A 27,916-nucleotide genomic window follows, 5' to 3' on the forward strand; every position below is an offset into this window, starting at 1 on the left:
CATTCAGTGGTGATTTTTTGGAATCTTAAAAAAATGACATTTTGAACACCTGAAAGAGCAATGGTCCATTTCTTCAAAATTGCAACGAAACGAGTTCGCTCGTGAAACTTATCTGATGTTCAGTATTGTCTCCAGAAGGTCGGCGATGCGGTTCATTCTCGATGACCTTTCTTGAAGGTGGACTTGAAACCTGACAGGACTCTATCTCGAAGCGGATTACACGTTCTCATGTAAATTTGAGCGACTTGAATATTTGCATGCAATGAAAGGGTTAAATTGCAATTTCTATTGCAATTGGACTGCATAATATGTAGTATGAAATCGAGAATCCAGTTCTAATTACATATAAGCTAAAAAGTCCTTTTAATTTTATACGTGTCTGCCTGCGTGTCGAGAAGTATTTAAAATCCACATTTTACAGCGAAAAGAGGATTAAAATAATTCTGCGCTGATTATACGTTTTTTAAATGTCTCTGAAGCCGGCCCTGGAGAAAAAATAGGGTGAATTTTCTAATCAAAATAACGGGAATGTTATTTTTCCTGTTTTTTAGATTTGCCAAAGACTTAAATTAAGACGATTTCTTACAGAATCTTTGAAATTTCTAGAAAATTTATCTTTGGGGTTCCAAAGTAATTCCTAATTATTTAATAAATTTTAGATAATCTTTGAGGGTTTTTAAGGTTTCGAAAACATTCTAAATTAAACAATCAAAAAAATCTTTACAATTCATAGATAAACTTAAAGGAAGGCTTCTGAAGAATTTAGAAATTTCTTAATCTAAAGAATCCAAAAAATAGTAATTTGGATCACAAGGCCGGAAAATGCTCTTTTTCGGCTCAGCCTCGTCTTCGCAATTTCACTCAGACTTTAAAAAGCAATTTCGGTTGTATATATGATCCACACTATTTTTTAGGTGAACAAAATTTAAAGAATCAAAAAAAAAATCTGATTTAGTGACTTTTACTCTTTAAGGTTGCTCTCCTAGTAACTATTTTGGAAATAAAACATTCTAACCTCATTTAAAATACTTCAGAGCACACTCATGTGTCAAGTAATGACAGTGCGATAGCAACCGGTAAACAAAAACATATCTAGTTTAATTTTTGGACGCCTTGGCCGCCAAACGCCAAACGGCTATTTATATGTTTCCAAAAAAGTTAAAAAAGGACGGCGGCCTAAAAACATTAATTATACGGAAAAAAAGAAAATTCCAAGTCATAAAAAATCATAAAGATCCAGAGAGATTTTTTTAATATCAAAACAAGTACTATTTGTTTTTGCGTTATGAATAAATAATTAAAACAGACAATCAACACGAATTAAAGCCATTTTACACAATAAAACCAAATTTGTTTAATGGAGAAATGTTGCTACATGATACGTCCATGACTCCAAAGTATCTGTCATAAATCTGTCATCTGTCAAATTTAATTTTTATTTCTTTGACGGATTGCAACTATCAGAAGAAGTTTTAGTCGTTTTTGCGAAAATTATCTTTTATTGTGGTTTTCGATAACTTTTATCTTTGTATAAAATTTCACCCTGTATAAAGTATTTTAAAAAATACGGGTAATCTAAAATAATCTGTGAATATTTTATTCAGTTTTTAAATTTAAAAAGAATATGTTATTTTTAGATAAAGTAGAAAAAAAGTGGAGAAGTTCAATATTTTTAATTACAATTGAAATAACCACTAAAATGTATAAATGAAGAATAAATTAAATTTGTCAGTTAGCGACACCTGTGGATGACAGCTTTAACTGTACAGTTATAAAGAGATGATTTCTGTAGTGACACCTAAAACCAGTGTTCTGTTTAACAAAATTTCCAACTTCTTCCACCCACCACGAGATGGCGCTCTAAATTTTTTAATTTTTGGTTGTTGGTATCTGTCATTTCAAACTTCTCATATCAGAAGAATATCCACTAAATAGACTGTATTTCCCTGAACACTTTATCCGGACTTTACGTAATAATAATAAACAAATTATTAGTTTTGGACGAAATTTACGACGGTACCGCCATCTGTGTATGAATAGCAATATTAATAAAGTTTTCTTTTTGTGGGGTAAGTGGGAATAAATTGAAATAATAAAAAAGACATCCTCTCCAAATAAATGTATATATTTATTATACTGCTCAATGAAAACACAGTCACAACATCTCGACTTTCCCTGGGGCCGAAGCCTTTTGAGGGTCGAAACAATTGCTGTACACCAAATAGTAAAATTGTCTAATGTAACATGGATACGGCACACGCTAAATAAACAAAAGCAACGTAGGAAAGTGCTATCATCGCACACTATGAGTACTTTGTACGTATATAGTATAGTATACGTCGCCACGTCCCCATGCAAACGCATATACCAACATAGCGCCCATCTCTAAACCATCCCTCTATATATTATATATAAATTTTTATATACAAATTCATTTAAAAATCCCTAAATCTTAATTTTATTAAATTTATCAACCTAAAATCTCTACAATAATTTTGTCAATACCAAATTTTGATTTACACCAATATAAATATAAAAATACTCTTAAATTTTTACACATATAAACCATCGGACCGGTTGAGAGATGGGAGCGAGAAATTAAATTTTGAGCTATCTCGATTTTTTTTTTCACATTTTTGTACTAAATATACAATCTTAATTCGATTCTCTATCGACGCAATGCCTAACCTTATAATTATACTGTAGTTCGGAGCCTCGTGGCGCTTAACACCAGTGACTGTGACCCATCTCGACAACCTGCCACTTTTCAACCCGAGATTTCGCTCGACTCGGGGAATTACCGAGCCGAGCCTCAAATTTGAACCTAAAATGATTTGTGAATAATAGCCAAATGAGTGGTAAATTTGATTTAAAGTATCTATGCGACTGGGGGAAGTCGCATTTCCAGAAATTTAGATGCCGAACATTGACATATCTGTGGCGTGAATATGACGATTGTCACATCGTGTCGTTGTCGAGTATTAACAAGGAAGACCGAAGAGTCATCTGGTGACGTGAAATTAAACTTAATAGGGATGGCTAACGCAACCCCAGAGGGATTTCTTCGTATTGCACGTGCGGAGTGGAAGTTGAAGTCTGTATGAGCAGTAATTTCGAATTTGTCGTTGACGGTTTGGACCGAAAGGGTGGTTGAACGACTGGAGTCGGCTTGGTCGGCGGAAAGTGGAAGAAATCGTTGCGGTTGCGTTGACCTTAACAAATAACAATAACAGCTAACGTAATCTGTGTAACACGGGTAACTGAAACCATTGAATCTGTATGTTTATTATCTACTTCTAATCATCAAAGTTACTATATACCACAAATAGTATAGCCTGGGCGAGAGAGTACCTCGTTTCGGCCACCTTAGCATAACAATATAATATTTATGAAATAATCTTATGTTATGTAACCGAGTGTCTCTGGTGGAAACGTATGAAAAGTACAGTCGGCAGAGCAAGTCCCCGGAAGTGTTTTGGTTGGGCGTTGTGTCTATTTAGGGCCCTTAATTTGTAATTTTTTCGTAAAAACAACTTTGAAGGCACTTTTTTGACGGACGAATTGGCCCAGTGGAATTTTTGAATGAGTAAGTATCCGGTTTAGAAAATTTCGATAAACTGTATTTTTTTGGTTGGTTGCCTTCATTTGCTATTGCTTCAGTTTCAGTGTGGCTCTTTGATGACTATTTCAGGTTGAGAACGCTCCCGAGGACCGATCCTGCCGCAAACTAATGTTATGCTACGAAACGAAATCAGTGGTGGTGGAGGTGGTGTCGTTGAAAGGGATGTCGTGCGTCGCGACGCCTCCGCCCCCCGGATACTACGATTAATTGGGCGCGGGGTGAAGGTTGGTGGCCGCGACGCGAGCGGACGCGGTAAATAAGACGTTGACGACTAGTGGCTACGCTGTAACGCAACGAGAACGAGAACGGTAACGCAACAGAGAGTTCGCAAAGTAAGCGGGAACTCAGATAAAGTTAACGGAGACACCCGGCGGTTTACCAACAATTGTACATGTATACTACAACCCACACAAAATTCTATGTATTACATATTGGACTAGATTAGTTGATAATTAATTTTATGGAAACGGTTAAAAATCGTCAGTGTCAGGTGATGAAGAACGATACACACTAGCAAATTAATAGCGCTATAACGGTTGGAGATTTTCGTCATAAGAAAATAGAATAAGGCAGATTTTGGTTATACACACTCATATCATTTTTGCTTCGAAATTTAATTTTAAGGCGCAGAGGTGCTTAAAAATAAGCTTGTACTTTTTTCGTGATATTTTTTATGTATCATTTTTGAACCGGTGACCTAAACGTTTTTTTCCGAACAGTGTTTTTGAACCTGTAAAGCAGAATCCTCCTGTAACGAAACAAGAAGAAAAACGACCTCCACACGCATACCGTGGCCTCCGCGGAGTTGCCCCCCGTGCCAAGATGTCATCCGAATGTGTGTGCATATGGAACCAAACGATGCGAACTGAAAACTCGAAAATAATACGTTTTCGAAATGGCCAAAAGTTGCGAATATAAAAACCGAATCGGAATCATGTTGGGGGTCCTACCTAAGGAAGGGATACTACACTACTAACCCCGGTGGGGCTCTTGGAGCGACCTCAAAAATTACTTAGACAGTCTCATCCAGAAAGCAATGTAATTCCTCCGGGACCTTATTCAGGCCTTTTCTGAATTCATCTGTTAGATTTGTCTTCAACAATTCGGACAGCCTTTGGCTTCTCGCGAATTGAGGTGAGCTCACTAGCTCTTTTGTTTGCACGTATTTTTATTTCATCAATTATAATCATCATCGGTAAAAGCTGTGAGATTAAAGTTAAAGTTGGGTGAATTGTTAAAACCAACAGTAACTTTTTGAGGTCTTCATTGTCAAGTACACGAACTGATGGCGCAATCATAAACAAGAAGAGAACCCTTCGACTCTACCACCCGATTCCATTCCTTCTTGCTCATCATTACCACCAGCCCGCCGCCAAGTAAAAATCTGCAGGATTCGTTCTAAACAACAATTTTTAAATTAAAGCACTTAGGTCTCTTCATTATCCCTTTGTCACACACCAACGGTTCGCAAACTTTGTACTTGAAGAATACCCGACCCGCTATTTCTCATTATATTGAAAACAAAACACCGAATATGTGCACGACTACCAGTTATTACACATCTATTGTATTGGAGAGAAGCGTATTTACAACTATTTTTATATATTTTATCAATTAACACTTTCCGGATTTGAAGGGTCGAGCGTTTGCTTGTTTGCAAACCATCAGCGTCTTCGGGTACTTTACAGTCGACAACGTTATATACTTTAAATCTTAATAAATAACTATTTAGATTACTCTAATTTTTTAATTTTGTTTTTTATGTAATGTACCGATTTAGGTCCCGAGAACGAACTCAAATTTCAAAACAACTCGATAAACCTCCAAACGATCAATTTTGAAAAGAAACTCAACCATCAACGACAAATAAACTCCCAAAGCAACCATAAACGAATGGCAGTCTTACAATTTCGGCAGTATATCATCGAATATAGGATTTTTAGGAACAGCAAAATCACGACCTCTCATCCTTCAGAGGATAAGTTAAAAGCTCTCGGGACCTCCGTTTGTTCGTGACCTCAACTATTGCGGGATGTGAAGGAAACCATGAGCACGAAATTTATGTACAATTTACGATTTGTGGCTCAAAATTATTGTACTCGAAATTCTATCACACTGTAAACTGTCGCGACAAAAAAATAAACAAAAAGCGAGAAATAAAGATACCATTTATTTTTTACTGACTAGTTGCCTCACACTGGTATTTGCATTCATCGTGTAGACTCTACACTATTTGATTGTGCAAGTGATTAAAATTAAACTATAAAATAAAAAGTCCGTATTAGGCAGGTATGCGAACAAAAAGTGACAAATAGCAACTAGTCTAAACAAACAAAAGGGAAAGAATACGGGAAATAAATACAAAAACAAGGCATACCTACTTAATAGGATGAATCGCAGAAATTGGACTTTCTGATTGAATCTGATATAAAGTGTAATTGCTGCGATAAATCTTCACGTTTTACACTTTAAAGCCGCCCCTGGAAGAGGAGGCCTTACAGTGTAACTCTTAGTTTTACGTAAGGCCATTCAAAAGGGAATAACCTTATGTTGGACTAGTAAACAAAAACTTTGGTAAAAATAATAAAGATAATACAAGATTTAAATTTAATACCGTGATAAATACTATGTACAAGTCGCTTATATACAAGAGGAAAAAAACGGGCAGTTTACAGTGGCATCAAAAGTAACAATGCCAGAAGTAACGCAATTGTAGTGCAGATTTTGAACTTGCTGACTGCTGGTTGAAAAGAAAAGAAAGACTTGACGTCATAAAATTCTATCCGGTAAATATTCAGGTAATCACTGGAAAATTGATTGATTTGTGTTCACTGTTCGTTTTTACGAACATAAAGCCTGAGGCGATAAAATTGTCTTTCTGTCAACTAAACACAACTATTTAACAAGAGCGTCCGGAAAAAGCTCCGAAGATGGGGCGTCATTGCTGCGTCCTCCAAGCTCATTCCCATCAAAACAACATAAACTGTTGACAGTTTTGTCACGTGTCACCGATTCTCTCTGGTGTTTTTGCCGTTTCTAACGGATGGTACTGCGTGGCAACCATTGGCTACCATTGGGTACCGGCTCTTCGGTTCGGCTAACCGGTCACTCCAATTGCTCCAGGAAATTCGGGGATTTGAAATATTCCGGGACCGGGTCGTCCAACCTTGAGATTATCTTGTAGATCGACTTCTTCCAAGACTGTTCTGCGTCCCTGCCTTCCTGGATAGCCTTGAAGAACTCCCGAAGCGTCTGCTCCACGACGAAACGGAAGTTTGAAGGAACCTGCAAGAATTTCGTTGTTAAAACGGTGACAGGAGCGCCGAGACAAGCGGAGGGAGAGGAGGAGCAAAATAAAAAGAAGATACGTGACATTGCCGAAGACATCTGTTGGAAAAGCAAACAAAAATCGGATGTCTCGGTAAAAATCACGAACCTGAGGTCCCCATACCTCGATGTGATTGTTTCTGTTGTAGTGCAAGTTGAGCACCCGGTATAATTCGGAATCGCCGCCAACATGCAGGTCGTCGGCGTTCTTCACACCTTCGGAAACTGCCTGTCTGGCGTACTTCTCCATTTGGATGTAGTAGAACTCCCTGCAAAGAACAAAACTCGTTAAAGTTGATCTATCCATATTTGAAGATTGGCGTTTCAATGAAAAAGTTCGTTCAAAATAGCACGAAAACGAAAAGAGCTATTTAGATGCGGTTTTTTGTGTTGGAAAGAGCACAAAAAATTGCAGTGACGCTACCCTAAGAGATTTATATCTTAGTTTTATAAATATTTTTTTTTGATTTTAACAAATTTTAACTACACACTTTCACTACACAATTTAATAATTTCTGTCATTTTGTTTAAACTTTTGAAATTTTAGCGATCTATTTTTTTCTTTCGCCTCAGGGTTGTCTCAAAAATGAAAATTTCTAAAATCTGTGTTTCTTGCTCTAGAATTTTGAAACTTCGTAGACTTAATAAGTGACATTAAAATAGTAATTTCGCCAAATTTCATAGCAGTAGCGCTAAGATTACCAAAATTACGGTTTTAGAGATGAAGATCGCCAATTTTTGGATTTTTTCAAAAATGGAAATTTCTAAAATTGGTGTTTCTTGCTCTAGAATTTTGAAATTTCGTAAATTTAATAAGTGACACTAAAATAGTGATTTACCCTAATTTCGTAGCTGTAGCACTAAAATTACCAAAATTACGATTTTTAGTGATAGAGATAGGCAATTTGTGGTTTGTCTGAAAAATAAAATGGCAGTGTAAAACCCTCAATAAAGATCATTGCTACGTAATTATTTTCTTTTGTGTTGCGATTTGTAGATTTACAACATTAGTTATGGTCAACTAACTTTTAACTAACTTTATTACTGAATGGCAGTTCGATCTCCGGGCGAAGGCAATGCATTATCAAACTAAAAATCATGAGAATCATTGCTTTGACGTTGTAAATTATTGAAAAAGAACAGTTTAAAAAAGTATAGGCGTTATCCAATCTTGATTCCGAATTCGATGACACCCTCGTCTTATAACGAAAAGAAAATACTGTTTCTTCATAGTTTAGGCTCCAGAGGAAAGTTCTTTTCAAAGATGAAGAATGCAATATTAATAATACTGAAAGACAAATGTCATTTATGTTACCCGAAATGGTAAAAAAATGGCTTAAGTGGGATATTTTGTTTCTGGTTTCGTAAATTTTTATGTTTTTTCTGGGAAAATTTCTTTAATAAACAATCATGTGTTAGAGACCAGATCGAGAAAAATAATTATTACTAGAAAATTGAATTTGAAAATGTTGTGCTAATTTTCTGGCGCATATAGTAGACACCTATTTCTTATTAAAATTACCGAAAAAAGAAGTGTTTTTACTCTTTGGTTTCCAATTTTTTTAAGCATTTTTTTTGAAACGGATTCAAGATTCAACTCAATTTTATGTGGATTTTTTATAAACAAATTTGGTGGTGTAATAGAAATAAAAAGTTCTCAAAAATGTTTGTGAAAATATATTTTTTTTGTAATGCAAATTTAATTAATTTTTTTTTAAAAATAGAGATATTTCAGAACTGATACAATTTAGGTAAAGCACGGTATATAGAAAGTGACCTTCAATTTGCATAGAGAAATCAAAAATGCAATAAAATATAGGGTGTTCTATTTAAAATAAGCAAGTTGACTGCCACTTCCGGAAAAACTGAAAATGTGAGTCTATTTATTCGATTCGTCTTATCCGCTTATTTTCGTCCCCAAAATATCAGATTCTTATCATTTGAATTTTCTGAGAAAAATGGCAAAACATACATATACGTTTACAAGAGTTAAAGGATTCATAGAAGAAGTGGGTTAGAGTGCCCGCAGCGTTACGGTAAATAGCGACGACATCTCCTTGGTGTCGGAATATGATAAGGCCATAATGTCGTATTTATAGCACGCCACCTGTGAGCTCCGCATACCACACACGTAATAGTGTGTAGATCGATGAATTAAGTGGCAATTACAGCAATCATGGTGATGCTGTTCAATTCAATTGTGTCACTTTATAGCCCCTTCACAAATTTCTGCAGCAATGGTCCGGTGACCGAAGAAGCCGCCGACGCAGAGGCGTCAATGCAACAGTTAACGCAATTAGCACTTTGCTTATAATAATAATAGAAATGTTTGTGTTTAAACGGTATTAATATTGCCTAAACATGGTAGTGTCATGTCATTGAATCCGAACGCCAATTATAGGCCAATTGGGCATACATAATTAATATGGTTGTATTAGCCATGTTATATTATTAACGCTAACAACTGTTGCTTTCGATTAAACACATCCGCGGTTTGCACCGTCCCAGAACCATTTTCGAAAGTGTTTTTACCTAAATCTCTCTGACCCCCTCGAGTTCAAACCCGCATTGAACTCGATAGAAAAACCACCTGCTGTCTCAAGACATGCAGGTATGCTAAGCGGTTTTTTCTTTGCCCCATAAAGACCCCTTAATTTTGCTGAAAATCTTGCAAGGATTTACTTTCCCACCAGGTAAGTCACACGGCAACCGTTCCTTCGCCAAAAGACGTTACGACAACAAAAGATTTCAACAGCTGCTTTTTGATTTACCCTCCCCAAGTCGATGCGAAGGGGCCCAGACCCTTCAAGACGTTCCCGCAGCGTCTTGAGACACGCGTTCAAAATAACCGACATCTTCGTACGAAATTTCTTTAATTCAGGTTTGTTTATTTGCGCAGCACCGGCTGGTTTTATTTATTTCCCGTTTGTTATCTCACAGTGCGGGGAAAGAGAATTTTATTCGAAAAAAATTATGAAAATTTATTTATCGATATTTAAATTTTCCTTATTTTTTAAACTTTTGATGGCTTGGTCGTTTAAAATTCTATAATCAACAATAGTATGTTTGCGGTGAAAAGCATTTATATCATAAAACTCTAAAACCAAGGCAGATAGATAAGAAATTGTGATAACGTGGTAATCAAAATGTCATAACTAGTTTTATAATAATTTTGGTAATTTTAGGGCTACGGCTATAAAATTTGAGAAAAATACAATTTTTGAGCCGTGTATTTTTTCTACCAAATTGGAAAATTGTAGAGCAAAAAATATAATTTTTCGGAATTTAAATTTTCAAGAGGAAGCAAACTGTTCAGACATCCCCCACTAATTTTTGTAATTTTTTTGTTACAGCTATAAAAATTGGGCGATTTTCTACTTTTCACTCGTATATTAACTTTAGCAAACAGGAAAAATGTTGAGAAAACGGCGCACATTCTAGAGATTTTAACTATGTACACTAACCAGCAAAATTAACGCAAAATCAGAAAAAAAAAATTATCGACGAATCACACCAACTTACGATTACTTTAATTTGATACAACATTTATAAGACAATCCAAAATTGCATATTAAACTTTTGCAATGCTTTCAGAACTAAACAGTTTCATTAACTGATTTAACTCAAATGTCACAAAAAATCATTAAGCAAGAAGTCAGAAAAAAAGTCAGTCTGTCGAGGCCAACTCTAAAACTCGAGGTAAAAACACAGCGATTTCCACTTTTGTTTTTTGCAACTATTTTGCAACAAGTCTTAATTTTGTGGAAAAAAATTGATATCAAATTGTCAAATAGCTTGACAATACATATTAAAAAAAATATTTTTTTTTGTGGGGCAGTGTAGTTATAATATTTTGCCAACTACGTTATTGGATTTTTTTTTACCCAGTTGTCTTGGTTTTAGAGTTGTATGACATAATGCTTTTCTCAGCAAACATTCTGTTGTTAATTATAGAATTTTAACCAGTTAAACCATCAAAAATTTTAAAAGTAAAAAAATGCAATTAATGAAAAAAATTTCAAAATGTTTCAATCTACTATGATTTCAAATTTGACTTCTTTTGAAAGAGGGAGAATTCTAGAACACATTGTAGATTTTCGTTTTCTTTAGCAATTTTCCTCGAATAAAATTCTTTTCCGGCAAACCGTGATCTGCTGATAAATTTAAACTGCGAGTTTCCTCAATTTCGGCGACTTTGCGGGGTTGATGCCGGTGAATTTGGACATCCCTTTATGAGAAAGAAGTTAACAAAAAGGGCGCGCACATGGTATTTGAACAATACTGGGGCGTCGGAGAGGGCAGATGTTCACGAAAACCGTTAGGAGAAGCTTCTAGTGACAACTCGATTGCCAGTAATCAGCGAACTGAAATTCCAGCCCATTCTTAATAAAGTACGACTTGTTCAATGCAATGTTTTTTAATTAGAAATGACTAATTAGCGTGAACAAACTTCAGAATCTACTTATAACAATACCGAATTGTCGCTGGGAGCAACGCTCCCTTGATAAATTACAAGATTAAAAACGACGGTGTTGAAGATGGGATATTTACTCCTCGAAGGCGGCAAATTAGTTTAAAGTGACCGGAAATGGGGTTTAATGGGTTCGGACCTTGCGTTTTTCACGCCCGTTCCGTTCCCGTCTTACCACATAATTATCTCGCAAATTAATTGGTAATTAATTGCAGTGATTGATCTTTAATTACGAGCGTACTTACATTAGCGTTTATCTTGAGGTAAAAATCTATTGTGCGGAAGTCGCGCCATTAGTAAATTAGAAGTAATTAATAAACAAATTGTTTTGGGGGTGAACGCGTAACTTACATGCTCCCGGAGGTCTGGGAAAAATTGTGCGATTTGCTCCGCTAATGACTAATTTAATGTAAAGCTAATGAGATTGAGAAAGACGGAGCTACGTCCCAAAAGAAAAATGCCTACCCTCTAATTAGACTCAAGACCTTAATTAAGTTATTTTTAATTGAGCAGCGGCGGTAATACTGCGGGGTTTTTCATTTAAGGTTGCATACAGTGGTGCATAAAGTTCCACAAAGACGGAGTGCAGCTAATTAAAAAAAAAATGTAAATTATGAATTCATTTCTTGAGGTTTCGTGAAAATTTTCAGTGTTTACTCGAGAGTAATTAGAGTGGCTTATCATCGATCGATTGCCGAAGTAACTTTCGATGTTTTTCCGTTCGATGCTATCTGATAAAACTATCAAACGCAAGGCAATTTTCATATTCTTTTATTACTAAATTGGATAGATTAAAGCGTGCGATATTGAATTTCTTATCTTATCACTTGAGGTCCATCTGTTTAAACAGACAACAATAACTTATTCCTGCTAAGCTTTTGTTGGAGCTTACATTATCGACTCGATAAATTTCATTATCGTGCTTTTTTCTACATTTGAGAACTGCTGACACACGAATGCTCCTTTTGCCCCGAAGCTCACATGCATGCAGCGGTTCTGGCAACAAAGCATTCCGTTTCATTTGCTAGTTGGCATGTATTCGTTTCGTTGCTGCTTTTAAATCAAAACTCTCGGAAAAGTTTTTATCGTCGTGTAATACGTTGATTCTCTTTTCTAGAAAACTCCCACATATTCATTCCTTTAATTAGGCCGCGGCGTGATTACTCGAAACGGGAAAACGAAAAGGAACTCACCTGAAGTTTGAGAACCACTTGACCAGCTGGGCAGTGTTGTTCTTATTGAACTTGATATCGGGGAAATACATTTTTAGTACTGCTGAGCTCGGATACCGAACCCAGAAGAACATCAGTTTTGCTTTCCTGAGATGCATCGGTGTCAATGTTGACGAGTGCTCGGGAGTTAAGGAAATATTCGTCTGTTTGGAAGAAAGACACGTAATGTAGCAATCACAATCGATCGTGCGAAATCAATTTAATTCGTTAATTCTGGGGAAATACGCGGTATTTAAGAAATTGATAACAGAAACTAGTAATTTCAGCGAGTGCAGTTATAACTTATTCTTTTTCTTAACCACATGTTGGGGAACACGATACTCTCATACACCGTAAGACGATGATATCAACTATTCATAAATTGATCTAACTCGCTGTTACGAAGTGCTTAATAATAGATATCAGCACGAGCGGAGAATTCTTTTCAGTTTATATAAAATTTAGCGAAATTGGGCGTTCCCACGTGTGAACGTGAAAATGTGATTTCGTGACATCAATAAAACGGATTAAACTGTAGGGATTCGCATGAAGACCTCCAAGAACTAACGAATTAAATTACGTCGAATAAAACAAATGGTACGTACATGATGGTGATTACTAAGATTTTTGCTAAAATCTTTGCATAAAAAGGATATAGTAGGCTGCATTCCATCATAGGCGATGTCCCCTGAGTTACAATCTGAATTTCTATCGCCGTTGTCCATGTTCATGCCCCCAGACGGCGCCCTCAATTGTCCGTAGTCGGGGGAGCCCCCATGTTGAGCCGCAGCCAAGAGAGCGGGGTGGAGGAGCGTCGGGGGGTGGTGAATTGGAGGCGACTCTCGCTCGATTTTGTGCATGCGAGGTGGAGATGACGATGCCTGAAATAATACATAAATTAGTAATCTCGCTCGTGGTGGTTAGGGGTGAGTACGGACCTGCATCGCCATGTGGTGTCCGTGACTTGGTCCATGAAAGAAGGGGCTGTAGGGCGAGAAGACCTGAGATTCGTGCAACCCTGGGTTGGGGATCGCCACCGAGGTCGGAAGGGAGACGGGCAACATCGGCGGCGGCTGGTGATATGGGGGCGGCCTCGGCGAGCTGCAAGCGTTGGGCTCCATGGAAGCGGGCGACATGCCGATGCCGTCTTGGCCGAGGATCCTGCTGACGGTTCGAGGGGTGATGCGCGTGTCCGTCACCTTGTGCCGCTTTTTCTTCGGCGCGACGACGAGACTGAGCGCCTCGTTCTGTTCGGGGGTTTCTTGCTTGGTCACGCAGAAGGGGTGGTTCATGCCGAAGAGAGGAGCTTGGCTGATGCCTGGGGGTTTGGGAGGCTGGAACATCGGAGGCCTTATGTGGAGGTCGTTGGGCTTCTGCATGCTGTTCATATGAACGGGCATCATGGGTGGGCACCCGTTCGAGCCGTTCACCATCTGGCTGTTGGGCGGCGGCGGCGGCGCTTGCGGCCGTTCGACCACCTTGGTCCGCGGCGATTTTCTGTCTAAAAGTTGCGAGGCCATCATCAAGTCTTTGTTGAGTTGCTCGGCGGCGGTGGCCGCCTCTGTTTGTTTACATCTCCTCTGATGGACGAACCGTGATAAAATCGAGTCGATCAGATTTGAGAGAGACGAGGTAATTTCGGATTTGAGAGCGTCGGCGAGGCCTTCCAAGTCCGTACCTGTCGGTGTCATGTTTCTCATAATGTGTAGTCTGTCGGCAATGTTTTCGGGTTTTTGTGGATGAGACTGATGATGTTGGGACTGTTGTTGCATTGATGTTTCGCTGTTCATTGCTGCCACCGCGGCCTCTTTGGCGAGTCGCACTTCTTGCTCCATAAGAAATTTGTGGCTCACACCCAAGTACATGGCGGCGGCACTGCTCATATGCTGGTGATCGTGATGTAACATGCCATTGTGAAAAGGAGGTCCAGGAGGGCTGATTTTAAGTTTGCTCACCTGTTGTGCTAAACTTGGCGCTGGTTGATTTGGGGGCGAACTCGTGGTGATCGGTGAAGGAGGCGCCGATCGCTTACTGTTTTCACTATCACTGGGGATTTCCTCGATCTCCTGGCTTTCCTCAGATCCCTGCTCCACCCTCGTGCACAACTGCATGTATTTCTGTTGCATTTCCGCCAACTGCTCCTGCATGGTCCTCAACTGCGACTTTAGCAGGTTCTTTTCGACGCGCTTCTGTCGGATGGGTTCCGCACTACTTTCCTCCTCTTCGTCGTCGAGGTACCTGTCGGCGTTGCTGTCGTGCTGCTGGGGTTGGTACAGTTTTCGTTTCTTGCACCCGTTGACTTGCGGAGGCGCCGGACTGGACCGCATACCTGAGACGATGTTCTCCACTCGCGCTTTCTTGGCATCTTCTGGTTTGGCCGGACTGGAAGGTTCCACTTTTGGCGAGGGCAGCGACTCAGTCTCCATTCCGTTGAGCGCCTCTTCCATCAACTCCGCCTGCTGCCGGTCGCCGACTCCCGCCTCCGCGAGACATTCCTTCATGGCGGCGGCGACTTCGACGTCGTTGCGCTCTGGTTCCGCCTTGGGTTCGTTGTTGTTATTGTTGATGATGTGGTCCTGGCCGTTGCGCATGTCGTGTTCCAAAGCCAACAGCTCGTGCTTGCGGCCTTGCAGGATATCCCGGAGCATATGATGCGCCAGTTGTTCACCAGAAGGCGGACTCCCGTCGCACCGGATCACCGAGTCCTCTCCTTCGCCGCCGTCGGCCTTCTGCCGTCCCAGCAGCTCGTTGAGCATCTTCGCGGGCGCGAACCCCGGGCCGAAAAGACCAAATTGCTGCTGTTGGGTAAAAATGGCGCCGTACAAGTTATTACCACCACCGAGAAAAGTCGGACGCGAACTGAAATTCGGGATCGACGAGTACGAGTTACGCGGCTCACCGGCGTCTACGCGCTGTCTAGTTCTTTTGGTTTTCTTCAGGAGCTTATCTGTGTACAAACCGAATTCAGTCTCCTCCTCCGATGACATCATAAGTTCCAGCGTTATTGGTTGTTCTGTGCCCCCCTCCAGATATTCGTCCCCACTTTAAGAATAGTCGCCCATGTCAATACCTGAAACAGAGAAACCGACGTTAGTTCGGCGTCACGGTTCTCGAGGAAGAGGGGCTCGAGCACCTGCGGACACGGAACAACTGTTGATCCATGCACGAGCACGAGCCCGTCTCTTTCGGCAGCTGCACCACTCCTCATCTTCAAAAAAAATTCTATCAATATTGGTGGAAATTCCGGGGAAAACTCGCTCATTTTTGCCGTTATTCGAATTTAATTAACGTCATTATTTCCAACCGACGAATCTTTTACATTTACCACCGATACGATGCTGTTTATATTTATTAATTACCGGTAACCTTTTTCCGAACAAAAGCCTCCACGCATAAAAGCTCGCGTATTTCCATAATTATTATGCTTGTGCGTTTATAAATTTTTCCGATAAGGTCGTAATTTAGTCTGATAAGACAACGCATTCGACGACAGATGGTAAAATATTGTGAGAATTTCCAGTAAAGTACACTCCAAGGGCCATATGGCACCGCCTATGCGTTCTCGACGTAAAGACGAGCAGTAGATAACAATGGTGAAAGCACCGGGGTGTCCTGTCAGATAATCGTCCTCGTTCCCCACTCAAAACGAATTATTCAAAAGCTAATGGTTTTATGCGTATAGGATAAAGTGTTTGCTCGGAATGAGCAAGTCAAAAATTTCTTTTTTTAATTATAATGTAGATTTTAATTAAGAAAGGCGCAATGAGACCGTGAAGGAGACACATTCGCGAGCAGAAAAGCGGGGTTCGTATTTGCGCCTCGTCTCCCCTATTCAGACGCATCATCTTAGAGGGCAAAAACAAAGACCCAGACTGCTCAAGTGTGCTCTTGCCACCCTGCTTATTAATGTCTAAATATATGTCGTTACTTTCTTGAAAAGAGTTGTGTCATTAACACCGCTCGATGAACGGAACCGGAAACTACTGGTGGCGACCATGGAGCCCATCTCCGGGTCGGACAATACCCACTTGGAGAGTAGTGATTTTTTATTCGATCGGAAGTAATTTAAACAAAATTTCATCGCTTTTTCAACTTCCGACTGGACGGAGAAGCGACACACTTCGAAAGCGTGACAGGAAATTAAAGTAGCCTCAAAAAAATTACACTAAGTGGTGTTAACACACTTTGAATTGCTGCCAACCTTACAAGAGTATTTGTCACGATAAGCACGTCGGGACCGAACGGGTGCAGTACACAAATTAAGGAGAGTCTTGGTTGTCTTATCGAATTATAACTCGGATTCAGTTTCCGGTTAACATAACTGCTACTTAAGATAATGGCTTTTCTAGAACTCTGGCAGCACTGATAATGCTCCGAAGAAACCTACACTAACATTGAAGTGTCATTGCCAATTTCAGGGGAAATACGGGACAGGTGCTGATTAAGGCACCGAATTAAAATATGTAAACAATAAGGTGGCATATGGCGAAGTAAGATGAACTTCCGGTGTTTGACGTCATGACCATGTAACACCACTGCATGAGTATTTCCGCCCGGTCACGCGAAATGAGCACACATCAAGGGAACTGTTCCCACTCTTAATGAATAAGAACACATCAGGTGGTGCTATATGGATTCCGACGCGGCTATCTATCGCTGTTCTCACGACTGACCCTTTTCGAAATCGTTTTTCTCGCGATAATTCAGCTTAAAAATCTTCGATAGAAGTTGACTGCCTTTCGGTCTCTTTAAGACTCGGTCGCTAGCTCGCTTATTTATGAAGCAATCTTAAAGTATTGTAGTCATTTTACGCAGAATTTCACGTAAAATCCAAAAAGATTAAACTCACTAAGATCGGTCCAGAAATAACTGAGTTATGAGCGATCAAAGTTTCGGATATTAAATTTTGAGTTATAAAATTTTCAAAGCTCAATATCTCCAAAACTAAAAAAAATTTTAAGAAACGGTTTTCACCATCGTTTTTCTAAGTTGCCCCTCGTAAACAACTACTTGTCCTATCGATCTGAGATTTGGCCAGTTGATAGTTCTCGAGCTGCTCTCTCGATCGATATATAATTCAATAATATTAAACCTAGTTTTCGCCCCGAAACGGCTTCTTGAACACTCCCTAAAAATCTAATTCGGTCGATCTCTCGTTTATTCGTTAAGAAAAATTAAGCTATATGGGCTCAATTTACGCAGAATTTCGAGCTGGATTCAAAACTGCCATCACTTTTCTCGTTCGTCAACAAATAACTGAATTAAAGGCGTTTGAAATTTCGAGTAGTTGCCAGAGGGGCAAAATTTTGGAGGTTCGAAAACGATTTTGCTCGATATCTCCAGAATTAAAACGAATATAAAAAAAACCCACTTCGAAATCGTTTTTCTCGCGATTTTTTAGCTTCAAATTCAAAAGTTCGAATTAAAATTTTTATTTTTTTCGGTTTGGAAGTTAGCTGCTTTTCGGTTTGTAATCAGACGCGATCAATAATTCGCTTATTTATATAGCAATATTAAAGTACCTATTAATGTTCATTTTACGCGGAATTTCACGTAGAATCTAAACAATTAATAAGAGTTGTTAAGATCAGTCCACAAATAACTGAGTTATGAGCGTTCAAAGTTTCGGTTTTCACCATCGATGGTACATTTTTTGGACAAAAAAAAACAGCCAGTTGCTATAATATCCTGCTGTTATCAAAGTTCAAGTTCCTTAAAAACCAGCTCGACACTTAACATTTGATAAGAAACCGCACGACCACAGCTGATTTTCCTCGCTCCATAATTTTCCTCATCTCTCCAAGTAAAATCCCCGATAAAATTTATCCATGTCCTGCCATGAATCACGTTTCCGCGTAAATCGTCTTTAATTCCACACGCTAACAACTAAAGTGGTCCTAATTATGATTCGAAATGCTCATTTAATATCCTGCCCGACTCCGTATGAGAAAGGAACAAATCAAAGTAAACCCTTGCTGAGAAAATGCAGCCTAAAGGAAGTACGTAATGAGGAAACTAGGGAGCGAAATAAGGCGGGATTGTGACGAAGACTGAGGTTAATTGATGGTTAAATGTCGACTCGAATTAAAATTGATAATCTGGCGTTCGGAATGATGATAAAAATAAGCAGCGAACGAGGTCGCCGCTGAATCAAAAGCATGTGCAAGGGGACTACCCGGATTTTGATAGACAACAGACGCAGAATGCAGATAGTGGTAAAGTCACATGAAGAGTTGTTTACAAAACGCAAATGTCATGTGCTGATAACTTCTTTGTACATACAGTCAAACTTCTATTACTCGAATTTTTGTACAACTTGAAATTGATTTTATTCATTTGCGTTTTCCTTAAATTTTACATGTGATTTCATCTCTATAGCTCGAAAATTTCTATAAATCGAATTAAATTTTGTCAACATACGATCTGTAAACTTCCATAACTCGAAAATTTTCTCAGAATTAGTTTGTAAAAGATGATATTGTAGTACTTTCCTGAATGTTCTGAAGTTGATTAATAGCTTTAAATGTCACCATAAATCTAGAATTTTATCAAAAGTCCTAGATAGCTATAAAAATTGCAACAAGATGCCCAAAATTGAGCTATTATATGGAGCTCCGATGTAACCGAAAAAACTATTCAGAATTTTATTTCGAAAACCTAGCTTTGGTAAGTGATTCTAACAACAATATCCCACTAGAAGAATTGAGCCAGAAAACAAATTTCAAAGTGCAAGAAGAAGAATATCCTAAAAAATGAGATCAAAATCAAATTTTTAACAAAAATTTCAGAAAATTATATAAATTGCAACTCGAAACGATGTAGATTTTGAAGATTTAGATTTACAAGTGAAAAATGCGTTTGAACTATTGAAACTCTTCTTTTACTATGACTATGTTATACTGACTTTTATAATTCTTTAAAAAACAATTTTATGAAAAATATTATAAGAACAAACATTTGCGCTAAAATTTAATAACGGATTATGTCCTTCAATAAAATTTTCATTTTTTTCTTTAGTTTTTCTTTAACTCGATTTTTTTTTTAACTCGCACTAATTGTGGTTTCTCTTCAGGTTTCGAGTTATGAAAGTTCGACTGTACTTCTTCATTTATCGTTTTGACCACAATAATCAAATTCTTCGCCACTTAAGCCGTGTCTTCCTGTCTCCACGTTTCGACAATTCCATCCACTTTATGTCTTGTTATAGCACCCAACAAATGTCAAGTATCTCATATATCTGCCAAGTAATCTTTTTTATTGTATTGAGGTGTCTCTTTTATTAGTCGGTTTTATAATCTGAAACGGGGGCCCCGAAATGACTTTTAAAAAGAAATGCTTTAAAACATTTTCATGTTTATTATATTCTTGCGGTTATAGGTCCTCTAGGTAATTTCAGATTTACGCGTTGTTATCCTGCCGAAGACGTTTTATCGTCATTCTGTAATAAATTTCCGGGGGTTTTTCGGCTCGATAATAGTTGGAAAGCACTCGAAACTGCGTAACTCGTGTATGCTGTGAGCGCCAATATACAAACGTTGTAATAACTTTATAATAAAAGTGAAGAAATAGGTTTAGTATTGATCTATTTAATTCACCGACATTAAGTGGATTATTGTTTTGCTTTATAATTTTTTTCTGCTTTGTGTGACGTTGATATATTCAATTTTAATTGAATCGAGCCGGGAGGAAAAGTAGGTGGTCGTATTGGATTTCTAAAGCTTATAATTACATGCAAATAGAAGAAACGCAGAAATAAGAATCTGCTTCTAATCTTCAGCCCCGAGTGGCGATATCCAAGTTCCCTCATCCTCTTAACCGCCGTGTCTTGTAGAGAAATGTCGGAGATAGGGTTTCCTTCCTTCCGTACCTCGCCGACACGTTCATCGCGCTATTATGCCACCTATTTACATATCTTCGTCCACTTTGAATTATTGAGTCGCCTGTGTTTTCCCGTTTCTGCCAGTGGGGTTGTGCGTTCCGTAAAAAATGATTATTGCAAAGCCGGAAATGCATCAAGTTAATCACGAGGATATCGCAGACACATCCACTACCCTAATACATAATTAATACACGGAATTATTAGCTCTCCACCGCCGTGCCATCCATTGCGTCGGTGGTGATTCGTGGTATTTTTAATTCAAACTCGGTTTTGCGTTCGGTTCATGATGTTTTGCATGGCAAATAATTTAATTTTTGGCGAACCCTGAACTACAATCTCTCTTTGTTATGATTTAACATCGGGTTTGTTTTTTCGCTTTGTTTATACGCACTGCAATTTTTGTTTTAGTTGAATTTCAAATACAGCTATCGCTGTTGGTTCTATTGTTTAGTTCCCTTTTTTCGATAAGTTGGCCGACGCGACGGGGAAACGGACGTTAATAATTAAATACGCACGCTAATAAATCTCTAATTTTGTTTAAAAACCATAATTATATGTTTGCATACAAGAATTAATTGACACGGCAATTGAACGGTTTTCGTGTTTGGATAACCGGCGGGTGGGAAATTTTGCCATGATCAACCTGAAGAATTTAATTCCTAGTCTGTTTGCGGTTTGTATTTTTTGTTTGGATTGCAAGTACAGCCAATTTAGATAATTGATGGGGGAGGGACAAATCGACCGATACCCAACTTACACGATTTTTTAATAATATTGTAAAATTCCCCTTTCGCAAAGCAAATCCTCCCCGCGCATGCATATTCGTTTTTTCCACCTTTGGCAATATGCATCCGCAACAATTCAAGAACATATGATTAAAGGCCTCACAAGTACCAAAAAAAAAAATTGAGAACCTTAACAAAAAACACCTCCTAAAAATCTATTTTGGTCGATATCTCATTTATTTGTTATGGAAATTTGAGTTATATAACCTCATTTTACGCAGTTTCTCGTCCGTCAACAAATTACTGAATTAAAACCGTTTGAAATTTTGCGTTGTCGCCAAAGGACCAACATTTTGGAGGTTCGAAAACGATTTTAAAAAACCTTTTTAGAAATCGCAATTTTTTTAGCTTAGAAATCGATCTTTGACAGTTCAAATTCTAAATTTTATTTTTTTTAGTATAGCAGGTGTTTTTCGGTCTCTAATTCAGACACGACGATATCTCGCTTATTTATAAAGCACTATTAAAGTGTTGGTGCTCATTTTACGCAGAATTTCATGTAGAATCAAAACAATTAAATCTCGTTAAGATCGGTTTACAAATAACTGAGTTATGACCGATCAAAATTTCGGTTTTCACCATCGTTTTACTTTAGAAACTTCGACAATTTGATGCATCCGCAACAATTCAAGGAGATACGATTAAAGGCCTTACAATTAACAAAATTACCAAAAAAATAAAGAACCTTAACTAAAAACTGAATTTATAGTTCTCAAATGCGGAAATCAAACAACAAATCCGGACAGTTTTCTGGCCACTTTCATTTCTGACTGTACTAGGGTGGCGCCATCTATCGTTAATTTTCTTAACTACATCATGATACCAACTTTACCCTCAATTTTATGGAGTAATTATTTGGGAAAAATCAAATCGACAAACTGCTGTAAAAGCACATCAAACCAAGTTCATTCATATTGTAAAGCTACACATGCCAAAACTACAAATGTAAATAAAGAAAATATAAACTTTTCTGAAAGATCCATAAATATTTACAAATAATTAAAATAAGGTTCGGTAAAAAAGAAACACTTTTTGGCTTTGGCACACATTTCTGAAATTTTACTTCATATTCTAAAATTTTGCAATTTATTATAATTAACAAATATGTGTGTCTAAGACAGTAGGATCTCTAAATTGCACTCTTATATGGTCAAAATTTCTAAATTTCTTAAAATGTTGCTGTTTCTTAGTAAATAAACACATCTAAACTAACAAGGTCTTTAATTTTCATTGTTTTAGAATCAAAAAATAATCAAAGTTATTAGAATTATTAAAAATGTGTGTATTCTGTGAGTAACTAAAGTAGACATTTCTGAAATTATTATTCCATATTCAAAAATTGGAGTATAATTTACCAAAATATGTTTAAGTTAGTAGAATCTCTAAATTTTGGGACAAATCGACCGCCACCCAACTTACACAATTTTTTAATAATATTGTAAATTTCCCCTTTCGCAAAGCAAAGTCTCCCTGCGCATGCATATTCGTTTTTTCCACCCTTAGCGATCTGCATCCGCAACAATTCAAGGAGATATGATTAAAGGCCTCACAAGACGTTAAATACATCCCAGTCGTACACCCATAATTTCAATACTCGTAATGATTCCATAATCCTGAACAAATCTCTGTTCCACAACTATCATTTCCCCACGCCGAAGCGAGAGATGAAGAAATCACATTTTCCACTCGAGAAGGTGTTCTCTTCACCCCCCGAGACCCCGAAGACCACTCACAACCCTTTCCTTGCAGTCTTAACTACGTGATGCAAAGATGTATTGCAATGAGCTTTTCTATACTTTTTCGCATTGAAAAGATGCTGCAGGATTCTTATATCAAAGACTTTACGTTTGCATAGTGAAGTACACTCACGAGGGGTGATTTAATGGTATTGATACGAAGGGAAACACCCTCGAGATGACTTTTTTCGCACATATATTTCGACGTTCTCTAGTTCTGCGACCGCCACTTAATAAAATGATCTAATAATGGCCTAGTTAACGTGATGACTTCGCGTCACACATTCACACTTGTCGTTAACTAAACACATCCGCTCTCAGTGGCGAAGAAAACGGAAGAAGTAGTTAAGTTTATGTGAATTATTACGCATCCAGTTTCGGGCGCAAAACGTTAATTAGCGCTGATGACGCCGAAAATTAAAAGACACAAACAATTTTCGCAGGAAATTAAATAATCCTGCCGTATTTATAGAGTCTGTCTGATTATACGACGACGACGAAATCACAGTGCTAAAAATAAAATCAATTTTAAAAGACTGTCAAATGATACGCTGCGGACGGACACGAAAGAAAATTACAGGAGTAGTTAGCGTCTGATAAAGTTAAGTGAAACGCTGTTAGAGGGAAATTGTAGGTTTGGAGGGTAGCGTTTGGTTTTTTTGTCGCTTTACTCATTTAAGGTTGTAAGAAACCTCTAATTTCACGCACGGAATTGCCGCAACTGTAAGTATACAGTTTGATCCAATTCTGTTGGAGGCGTAAGACAAATCACCTTGGGGGACTTTTTCTATGACTGCGTGGACGGAAAATCAATCGATAATTTGTTGCAATGCGTGTAATTAAAACTGGACGAACCTTAAGCTGGTTTGTAATTTTTAGAGGCACCCACACGCATTGTAACTTTGTCAATGATCGTTCAAATAAATCATAGGAGTGATTAAATTTAACTAATTTCACTGTAGTGGAGCACTCGATCGGAATAATGTTACTAAAAATGTAATTCAAAACTCTGTAAATGGGAAAAACTCTAGTGAACGGTTAAAATCGAATTTGCATGTTTTTACGCTTTTGTCTGGGCGGAATTAGCTCAGTCTTGCTTGATAATTTTCACCAAATTTCGGAAATTTCGTGAAAATTCATGAGTAAAACTATGGCAATGTTCTGAGGTTGATATCTCGCTTATTTTTTTAGTAAACTTGCTATGTTATAATACATCATTTTAATGCAGAATTTTCCGCAGATTCCAAGTCTAAGATTAAAATTCAGATCCGACAACAAATAAATAAATGAGTTATGGCCGATCAATGTTTCAGATAGTTGATTTTAATTTTTCCTATTTTTTCTTAATTTTTAAAGCTAAATATCTCGGAAACTGTTAGAGATATTGAAATTCGGTTTGTGCCATCGTTTTTCTCAGTTCAATTTACGTTAAAAAAAAAATTTCAAAAGCTCAAAATTCGATAATCGATTTTTCGCGAAAAAAAAATCCGACTCAAATGATGAAAAATTTTCAATTTTTTGATTTTTAACCATAACTCGTAACCTATATGTCCGATTGAAATCAAATTTGGCCAATAGATAGATCTCAATCCTCTTTCGAGTGATGTACAAATAAAGTTATCAAACGTCGTTTTCACCCTGAAAACAGTGATTGAAAAGCCCCCTCTTTAAAACAGTTTTTGACCAATGCCTCGTTTATTTAGTAAGCCAACTCAACTTATTTAGGCTCATTTTGCGCAAAATTTCACGCTGAATCCAAAGCCGAATTTTTTAATTTTGTTCAACAAATAACTGAGTTATGGCTGTTTGAATTTTTAGGTTGTCGCCAGCGGATCAAATTTTTGAAGGTTTGAAATAATCCGTGCTCAATGTCTCGGAAACTATTAGAAATATTGGGAAATCGTTTGCGGCATCGTATTTCTCGCAATTTTTTACATAAAAAATAGTTTTTAAATTTTCCAAAAATCAGAAGTTGCAGTTTTTCAGAAAAATTCATGACTAAAACTATGTGAAAGTTTTGTATTCGATATCTCGCTATTTTTTCAGGCAAACTTGCATTATTTGGGCTCATTTCATGCAAATTTTAAATCTGGGCTCAAAATCCACGTACGACCGACCACAAATAATCGAGTTATGTCCGTTTAAAGTTTCGGATAGTTGATTTTTATTTTTCAATAAAGTCGAAGTGTCAATGCTCACTAACTCGGAAACTGAGACAGATAGAAAATACGGTTTTTGAAATCGTTTTTCTCGCGATTTTTTAGCCAAAAATTCGCTCTTAAATTTTCCGAAAGTCGAAAATTTAATTTGATTTTTTCGCTTGAGAGTTTCCAAATTGACATCTTCAAATCCTATGAAATTCGTGTAAAAATTTTCTCATTTTGGATTAATAGACAGAGCATTTAAAAGCCGAACAAAAAAAACCCATGAAAACATTTTTTTCCGCCGTCCGCCCGCAATAAAATTTCCACCCGCTAATTTTTATGATAACTGAAATTCATCCCCATAAGCTCGCGCCCTTGCCCCCATAAAGCCAACTAAACTGGCTCATTGAAATCAAGCTCACGTTTCCTATTTATTTTCCTTTTGTGGACAAAAGAAGTTTATTTGGGGCCTTGAAATTTTCAAGTTTAAACATCACGCCTACCACCTGGTTTTTCGAGAATCTTGCCCATAAACTATATCGTAAAAGCTTTATAATGTGTCTTAAGATGGGTCCTCACCTGTCTAAAATTTGCACGGAATAACGAGTACAAAACCAGAGAAAAGTTACACGGTTCCAACAACTTCCGGTGCTTTGAGCAGGGGAAATTACCTTAATTTGCCACTTAAACACCGCAAGTGAGGTATAGTGAACACCGGTAAACCTCAAGCTGGGCTCACGACAAAAAGATTTACTGGCGTTAATTCATGTCCGAGTTGTACAAACTGTACAGATGTCTTATTTTTAAAGGCGCCTAATTTATAGGGGTTCGGCTTTTGTGGGTAGTTTCTACACTTTCGTTTTAAATTAATTGTAGTTCGGTAAGAGTTCCGGCAAATATGGTTCTTTGTCGAGAGCTGTGCGTTATTAGCAGAAAGATGCGCTGCATATGAAAGGATTTACCGAAACTGCTGCTTTCAGCAGCCGATTAAGATTATTAAAAACCTCGCTGGACTCATCTTTAACGGGTTTAACATGATCGATTTTCCTACAAATAGACGGCAAAAAGAGAAGCAGCCATCAAGCGTGAAAAAGAGCTGCTAAACTTTTTTCCGGGTCGAGTGAATATACTGACCCTTAGCTTGTTTTATTTACAAAAGTAAACCAAATAGCGAATGCTCTTTTAGCTCTGAGCTACGCATCTCTAATTAGCACGATCGAAAAACAGTTTTGATCTCGAATTTTACACATGTCTTCAAGAAACGCCAGTCACGCCACACTAATCAAAGGAAACGAGATCGCGATGATTTAGCAATTCATCGTCTTAGTTCTTAATGTGTTTGATCGATGAAGCATGTACTTTTGTTTGATACTCTCTTGAGGCGGTTTCCGGTTTTAAAAGCGCGCCAGGTGCGGAGCGGAGATCCGGGCGTCGCGACGTTCTAGGTCTAAGACGAACGCTTTGTTGGGGCAAAGGGGAAGCGAAGACTGCAGCAAAGTGCAACGAATAAGTAAGCAACGGAAGGCTGCTTCCCTAACCTACCTCACACCACGACACGGCTACCACGAGGTTTGTATTGATCTCGGCTGTTCCCTTCCGTGTGCCGGTGAATCAATGGTCTTGGTCTCAAGTCGTCATCAACCCCTTCCTGTTTTATTCACTGCATCTTTCTTAGATTTGCAGGTTCAACCTGAAACGGGGGAGATCCGTCGAGCGGAAGGGAAAAATGCGGCCTTGCTAATCAACACGGAACGGATTTTTGCGCGCACGAAATTTATACTAAGCTGTCTTTCGAGTTTTTCGAATATTTTTATCAATTTTACTCCTTTTCCTTTTAATTTAACAACAAAATTCAAAATTTACATCACATCTACATTCGCAAAGAAAATACAATTTTTTTTAAGTTCTTCAAAAATAATGCTGTGCCATGTCTTCTTCAGTCTTCACAATAAAAATTCTAAAACCCGCTAAAATCGTCAAATTCCTGAGATGTGACTAATTTGTAGTAGTCTTAATCTGTCTGAAGATAGACGGATAAACGACTAAATATCAAGACAATTACAAAAATTACAATTTTCTGAAAATTTATCAATTTGGTCCTGCATCATGTCCCTTCAATTTTCAATATAAAAATTCTAAATCTCGCTAAAATGCTTATTTAAATTTAAATTTAAATAATATTCCTGAGATGTGGCTATTTACTGGTAGTCTTAATCACTTTGAAGATACAAGCAGAGAATTGGCCAAATATCTTAAGAATTACAAAAAATACGATTTTTTAAAAATTTATCCATATGGTGCTGCATCATTTGCCGTCAATTTTCAATAAAAAAATTCTTACTGTCGCTAAAACTGTAAAATTCTTGAAATGTGGCTATTTTCTGGTAGTCTTAATCACTCTGAGGTTATAAGCAGAGAATTGGCCAAATGTCATAAGAATTACAAAAATACGAGTTTTTGAAAATGTATCAATTTGGTGGTGCGTACCTAATGTCTGTTCAAATTTAGGTATAAAAATTAGAAAACCCGCTAAAATCACAAAATTTTTGAAATAGGGCTATTTTCTGGTAGTCTTAATCTTAAGCAAAAATTTGCCCAAATATCCGTAGAATTACAAAAAATACGATTTTTTGAATTTTTTTTAATTTGGAGCTGCGTCATATATCAAATTTTCAGTTAAAAAATCTAAATTACGCTAAAATCGTTAGATTCCTAAAATGTGGCTGTTTTCTGATAGTATT

The 27,916-nt window shown here is 37.7% G+C and overlaps 1 protein-coding gene across 9 annotated transcripts in view; it reads right to left on the reverse strand.

The window, feature by feature from the left end:
• Positions 1-2,109: 2,109 nt before the first annotated feature.
• The window catches only part of pros (homeobox protein prospero), a 101,690-nt gene continuing 75,883 nt past the window's right edge, over positions 2,110-27,916 (reverse strand). For 7 of the 9 annotated variants that reach the window (XM_088030847.1, XM_088030869.1, XM_088030842.1 and 4 more), the window contains 5 exons: positions 13,570-15,701; positions 13,237-13,512; positions 12,614-12,795; positions 7,059-7,218; positions 2,110-6,907 (listed from right to left, as the gene is read on the reverse strand). In XM_088030847.1, the coding sequence (XP_087886973.1) occupies positions 6,728-6,907; positions 7,059-7,218; positions 12,614-12,795; positions 13,237-13,512; positions 13,570-15,621 (2,850 nt within the window). In that variant the 5' untranslated portion in view covers positions 15,622-15,701 and the 3' untranslated portion in view covers positions 2,110-6,727. The remainder of the gene's footprint in view (positions 6,908-7,058; positions 7,219-12,613; positions 12,796-13,236; positions 13,513-13,569; positions 15,702-27,916) is intronic. The other 2 variants (XM_088030894.1, XM_088030884.1) reach the window with 2 other exon arrangements.

This window comes from Gnatocerus cornutus, chromosome 1 (genome assembly GCF_029298725.1).
Source record: "Gnatocerus cornutus isolate USDA-ARS CGAHR chromosome 1, icGnaCorn1.1, whole genome shotgun sequence".
NCBI classification, from domain to species: Eukaryota; Metazoa; Arthropoda; class Insecta; order Coleoptera; family Tenebrionidae; genus Gnatocerus; species Gnatocerus cornutus.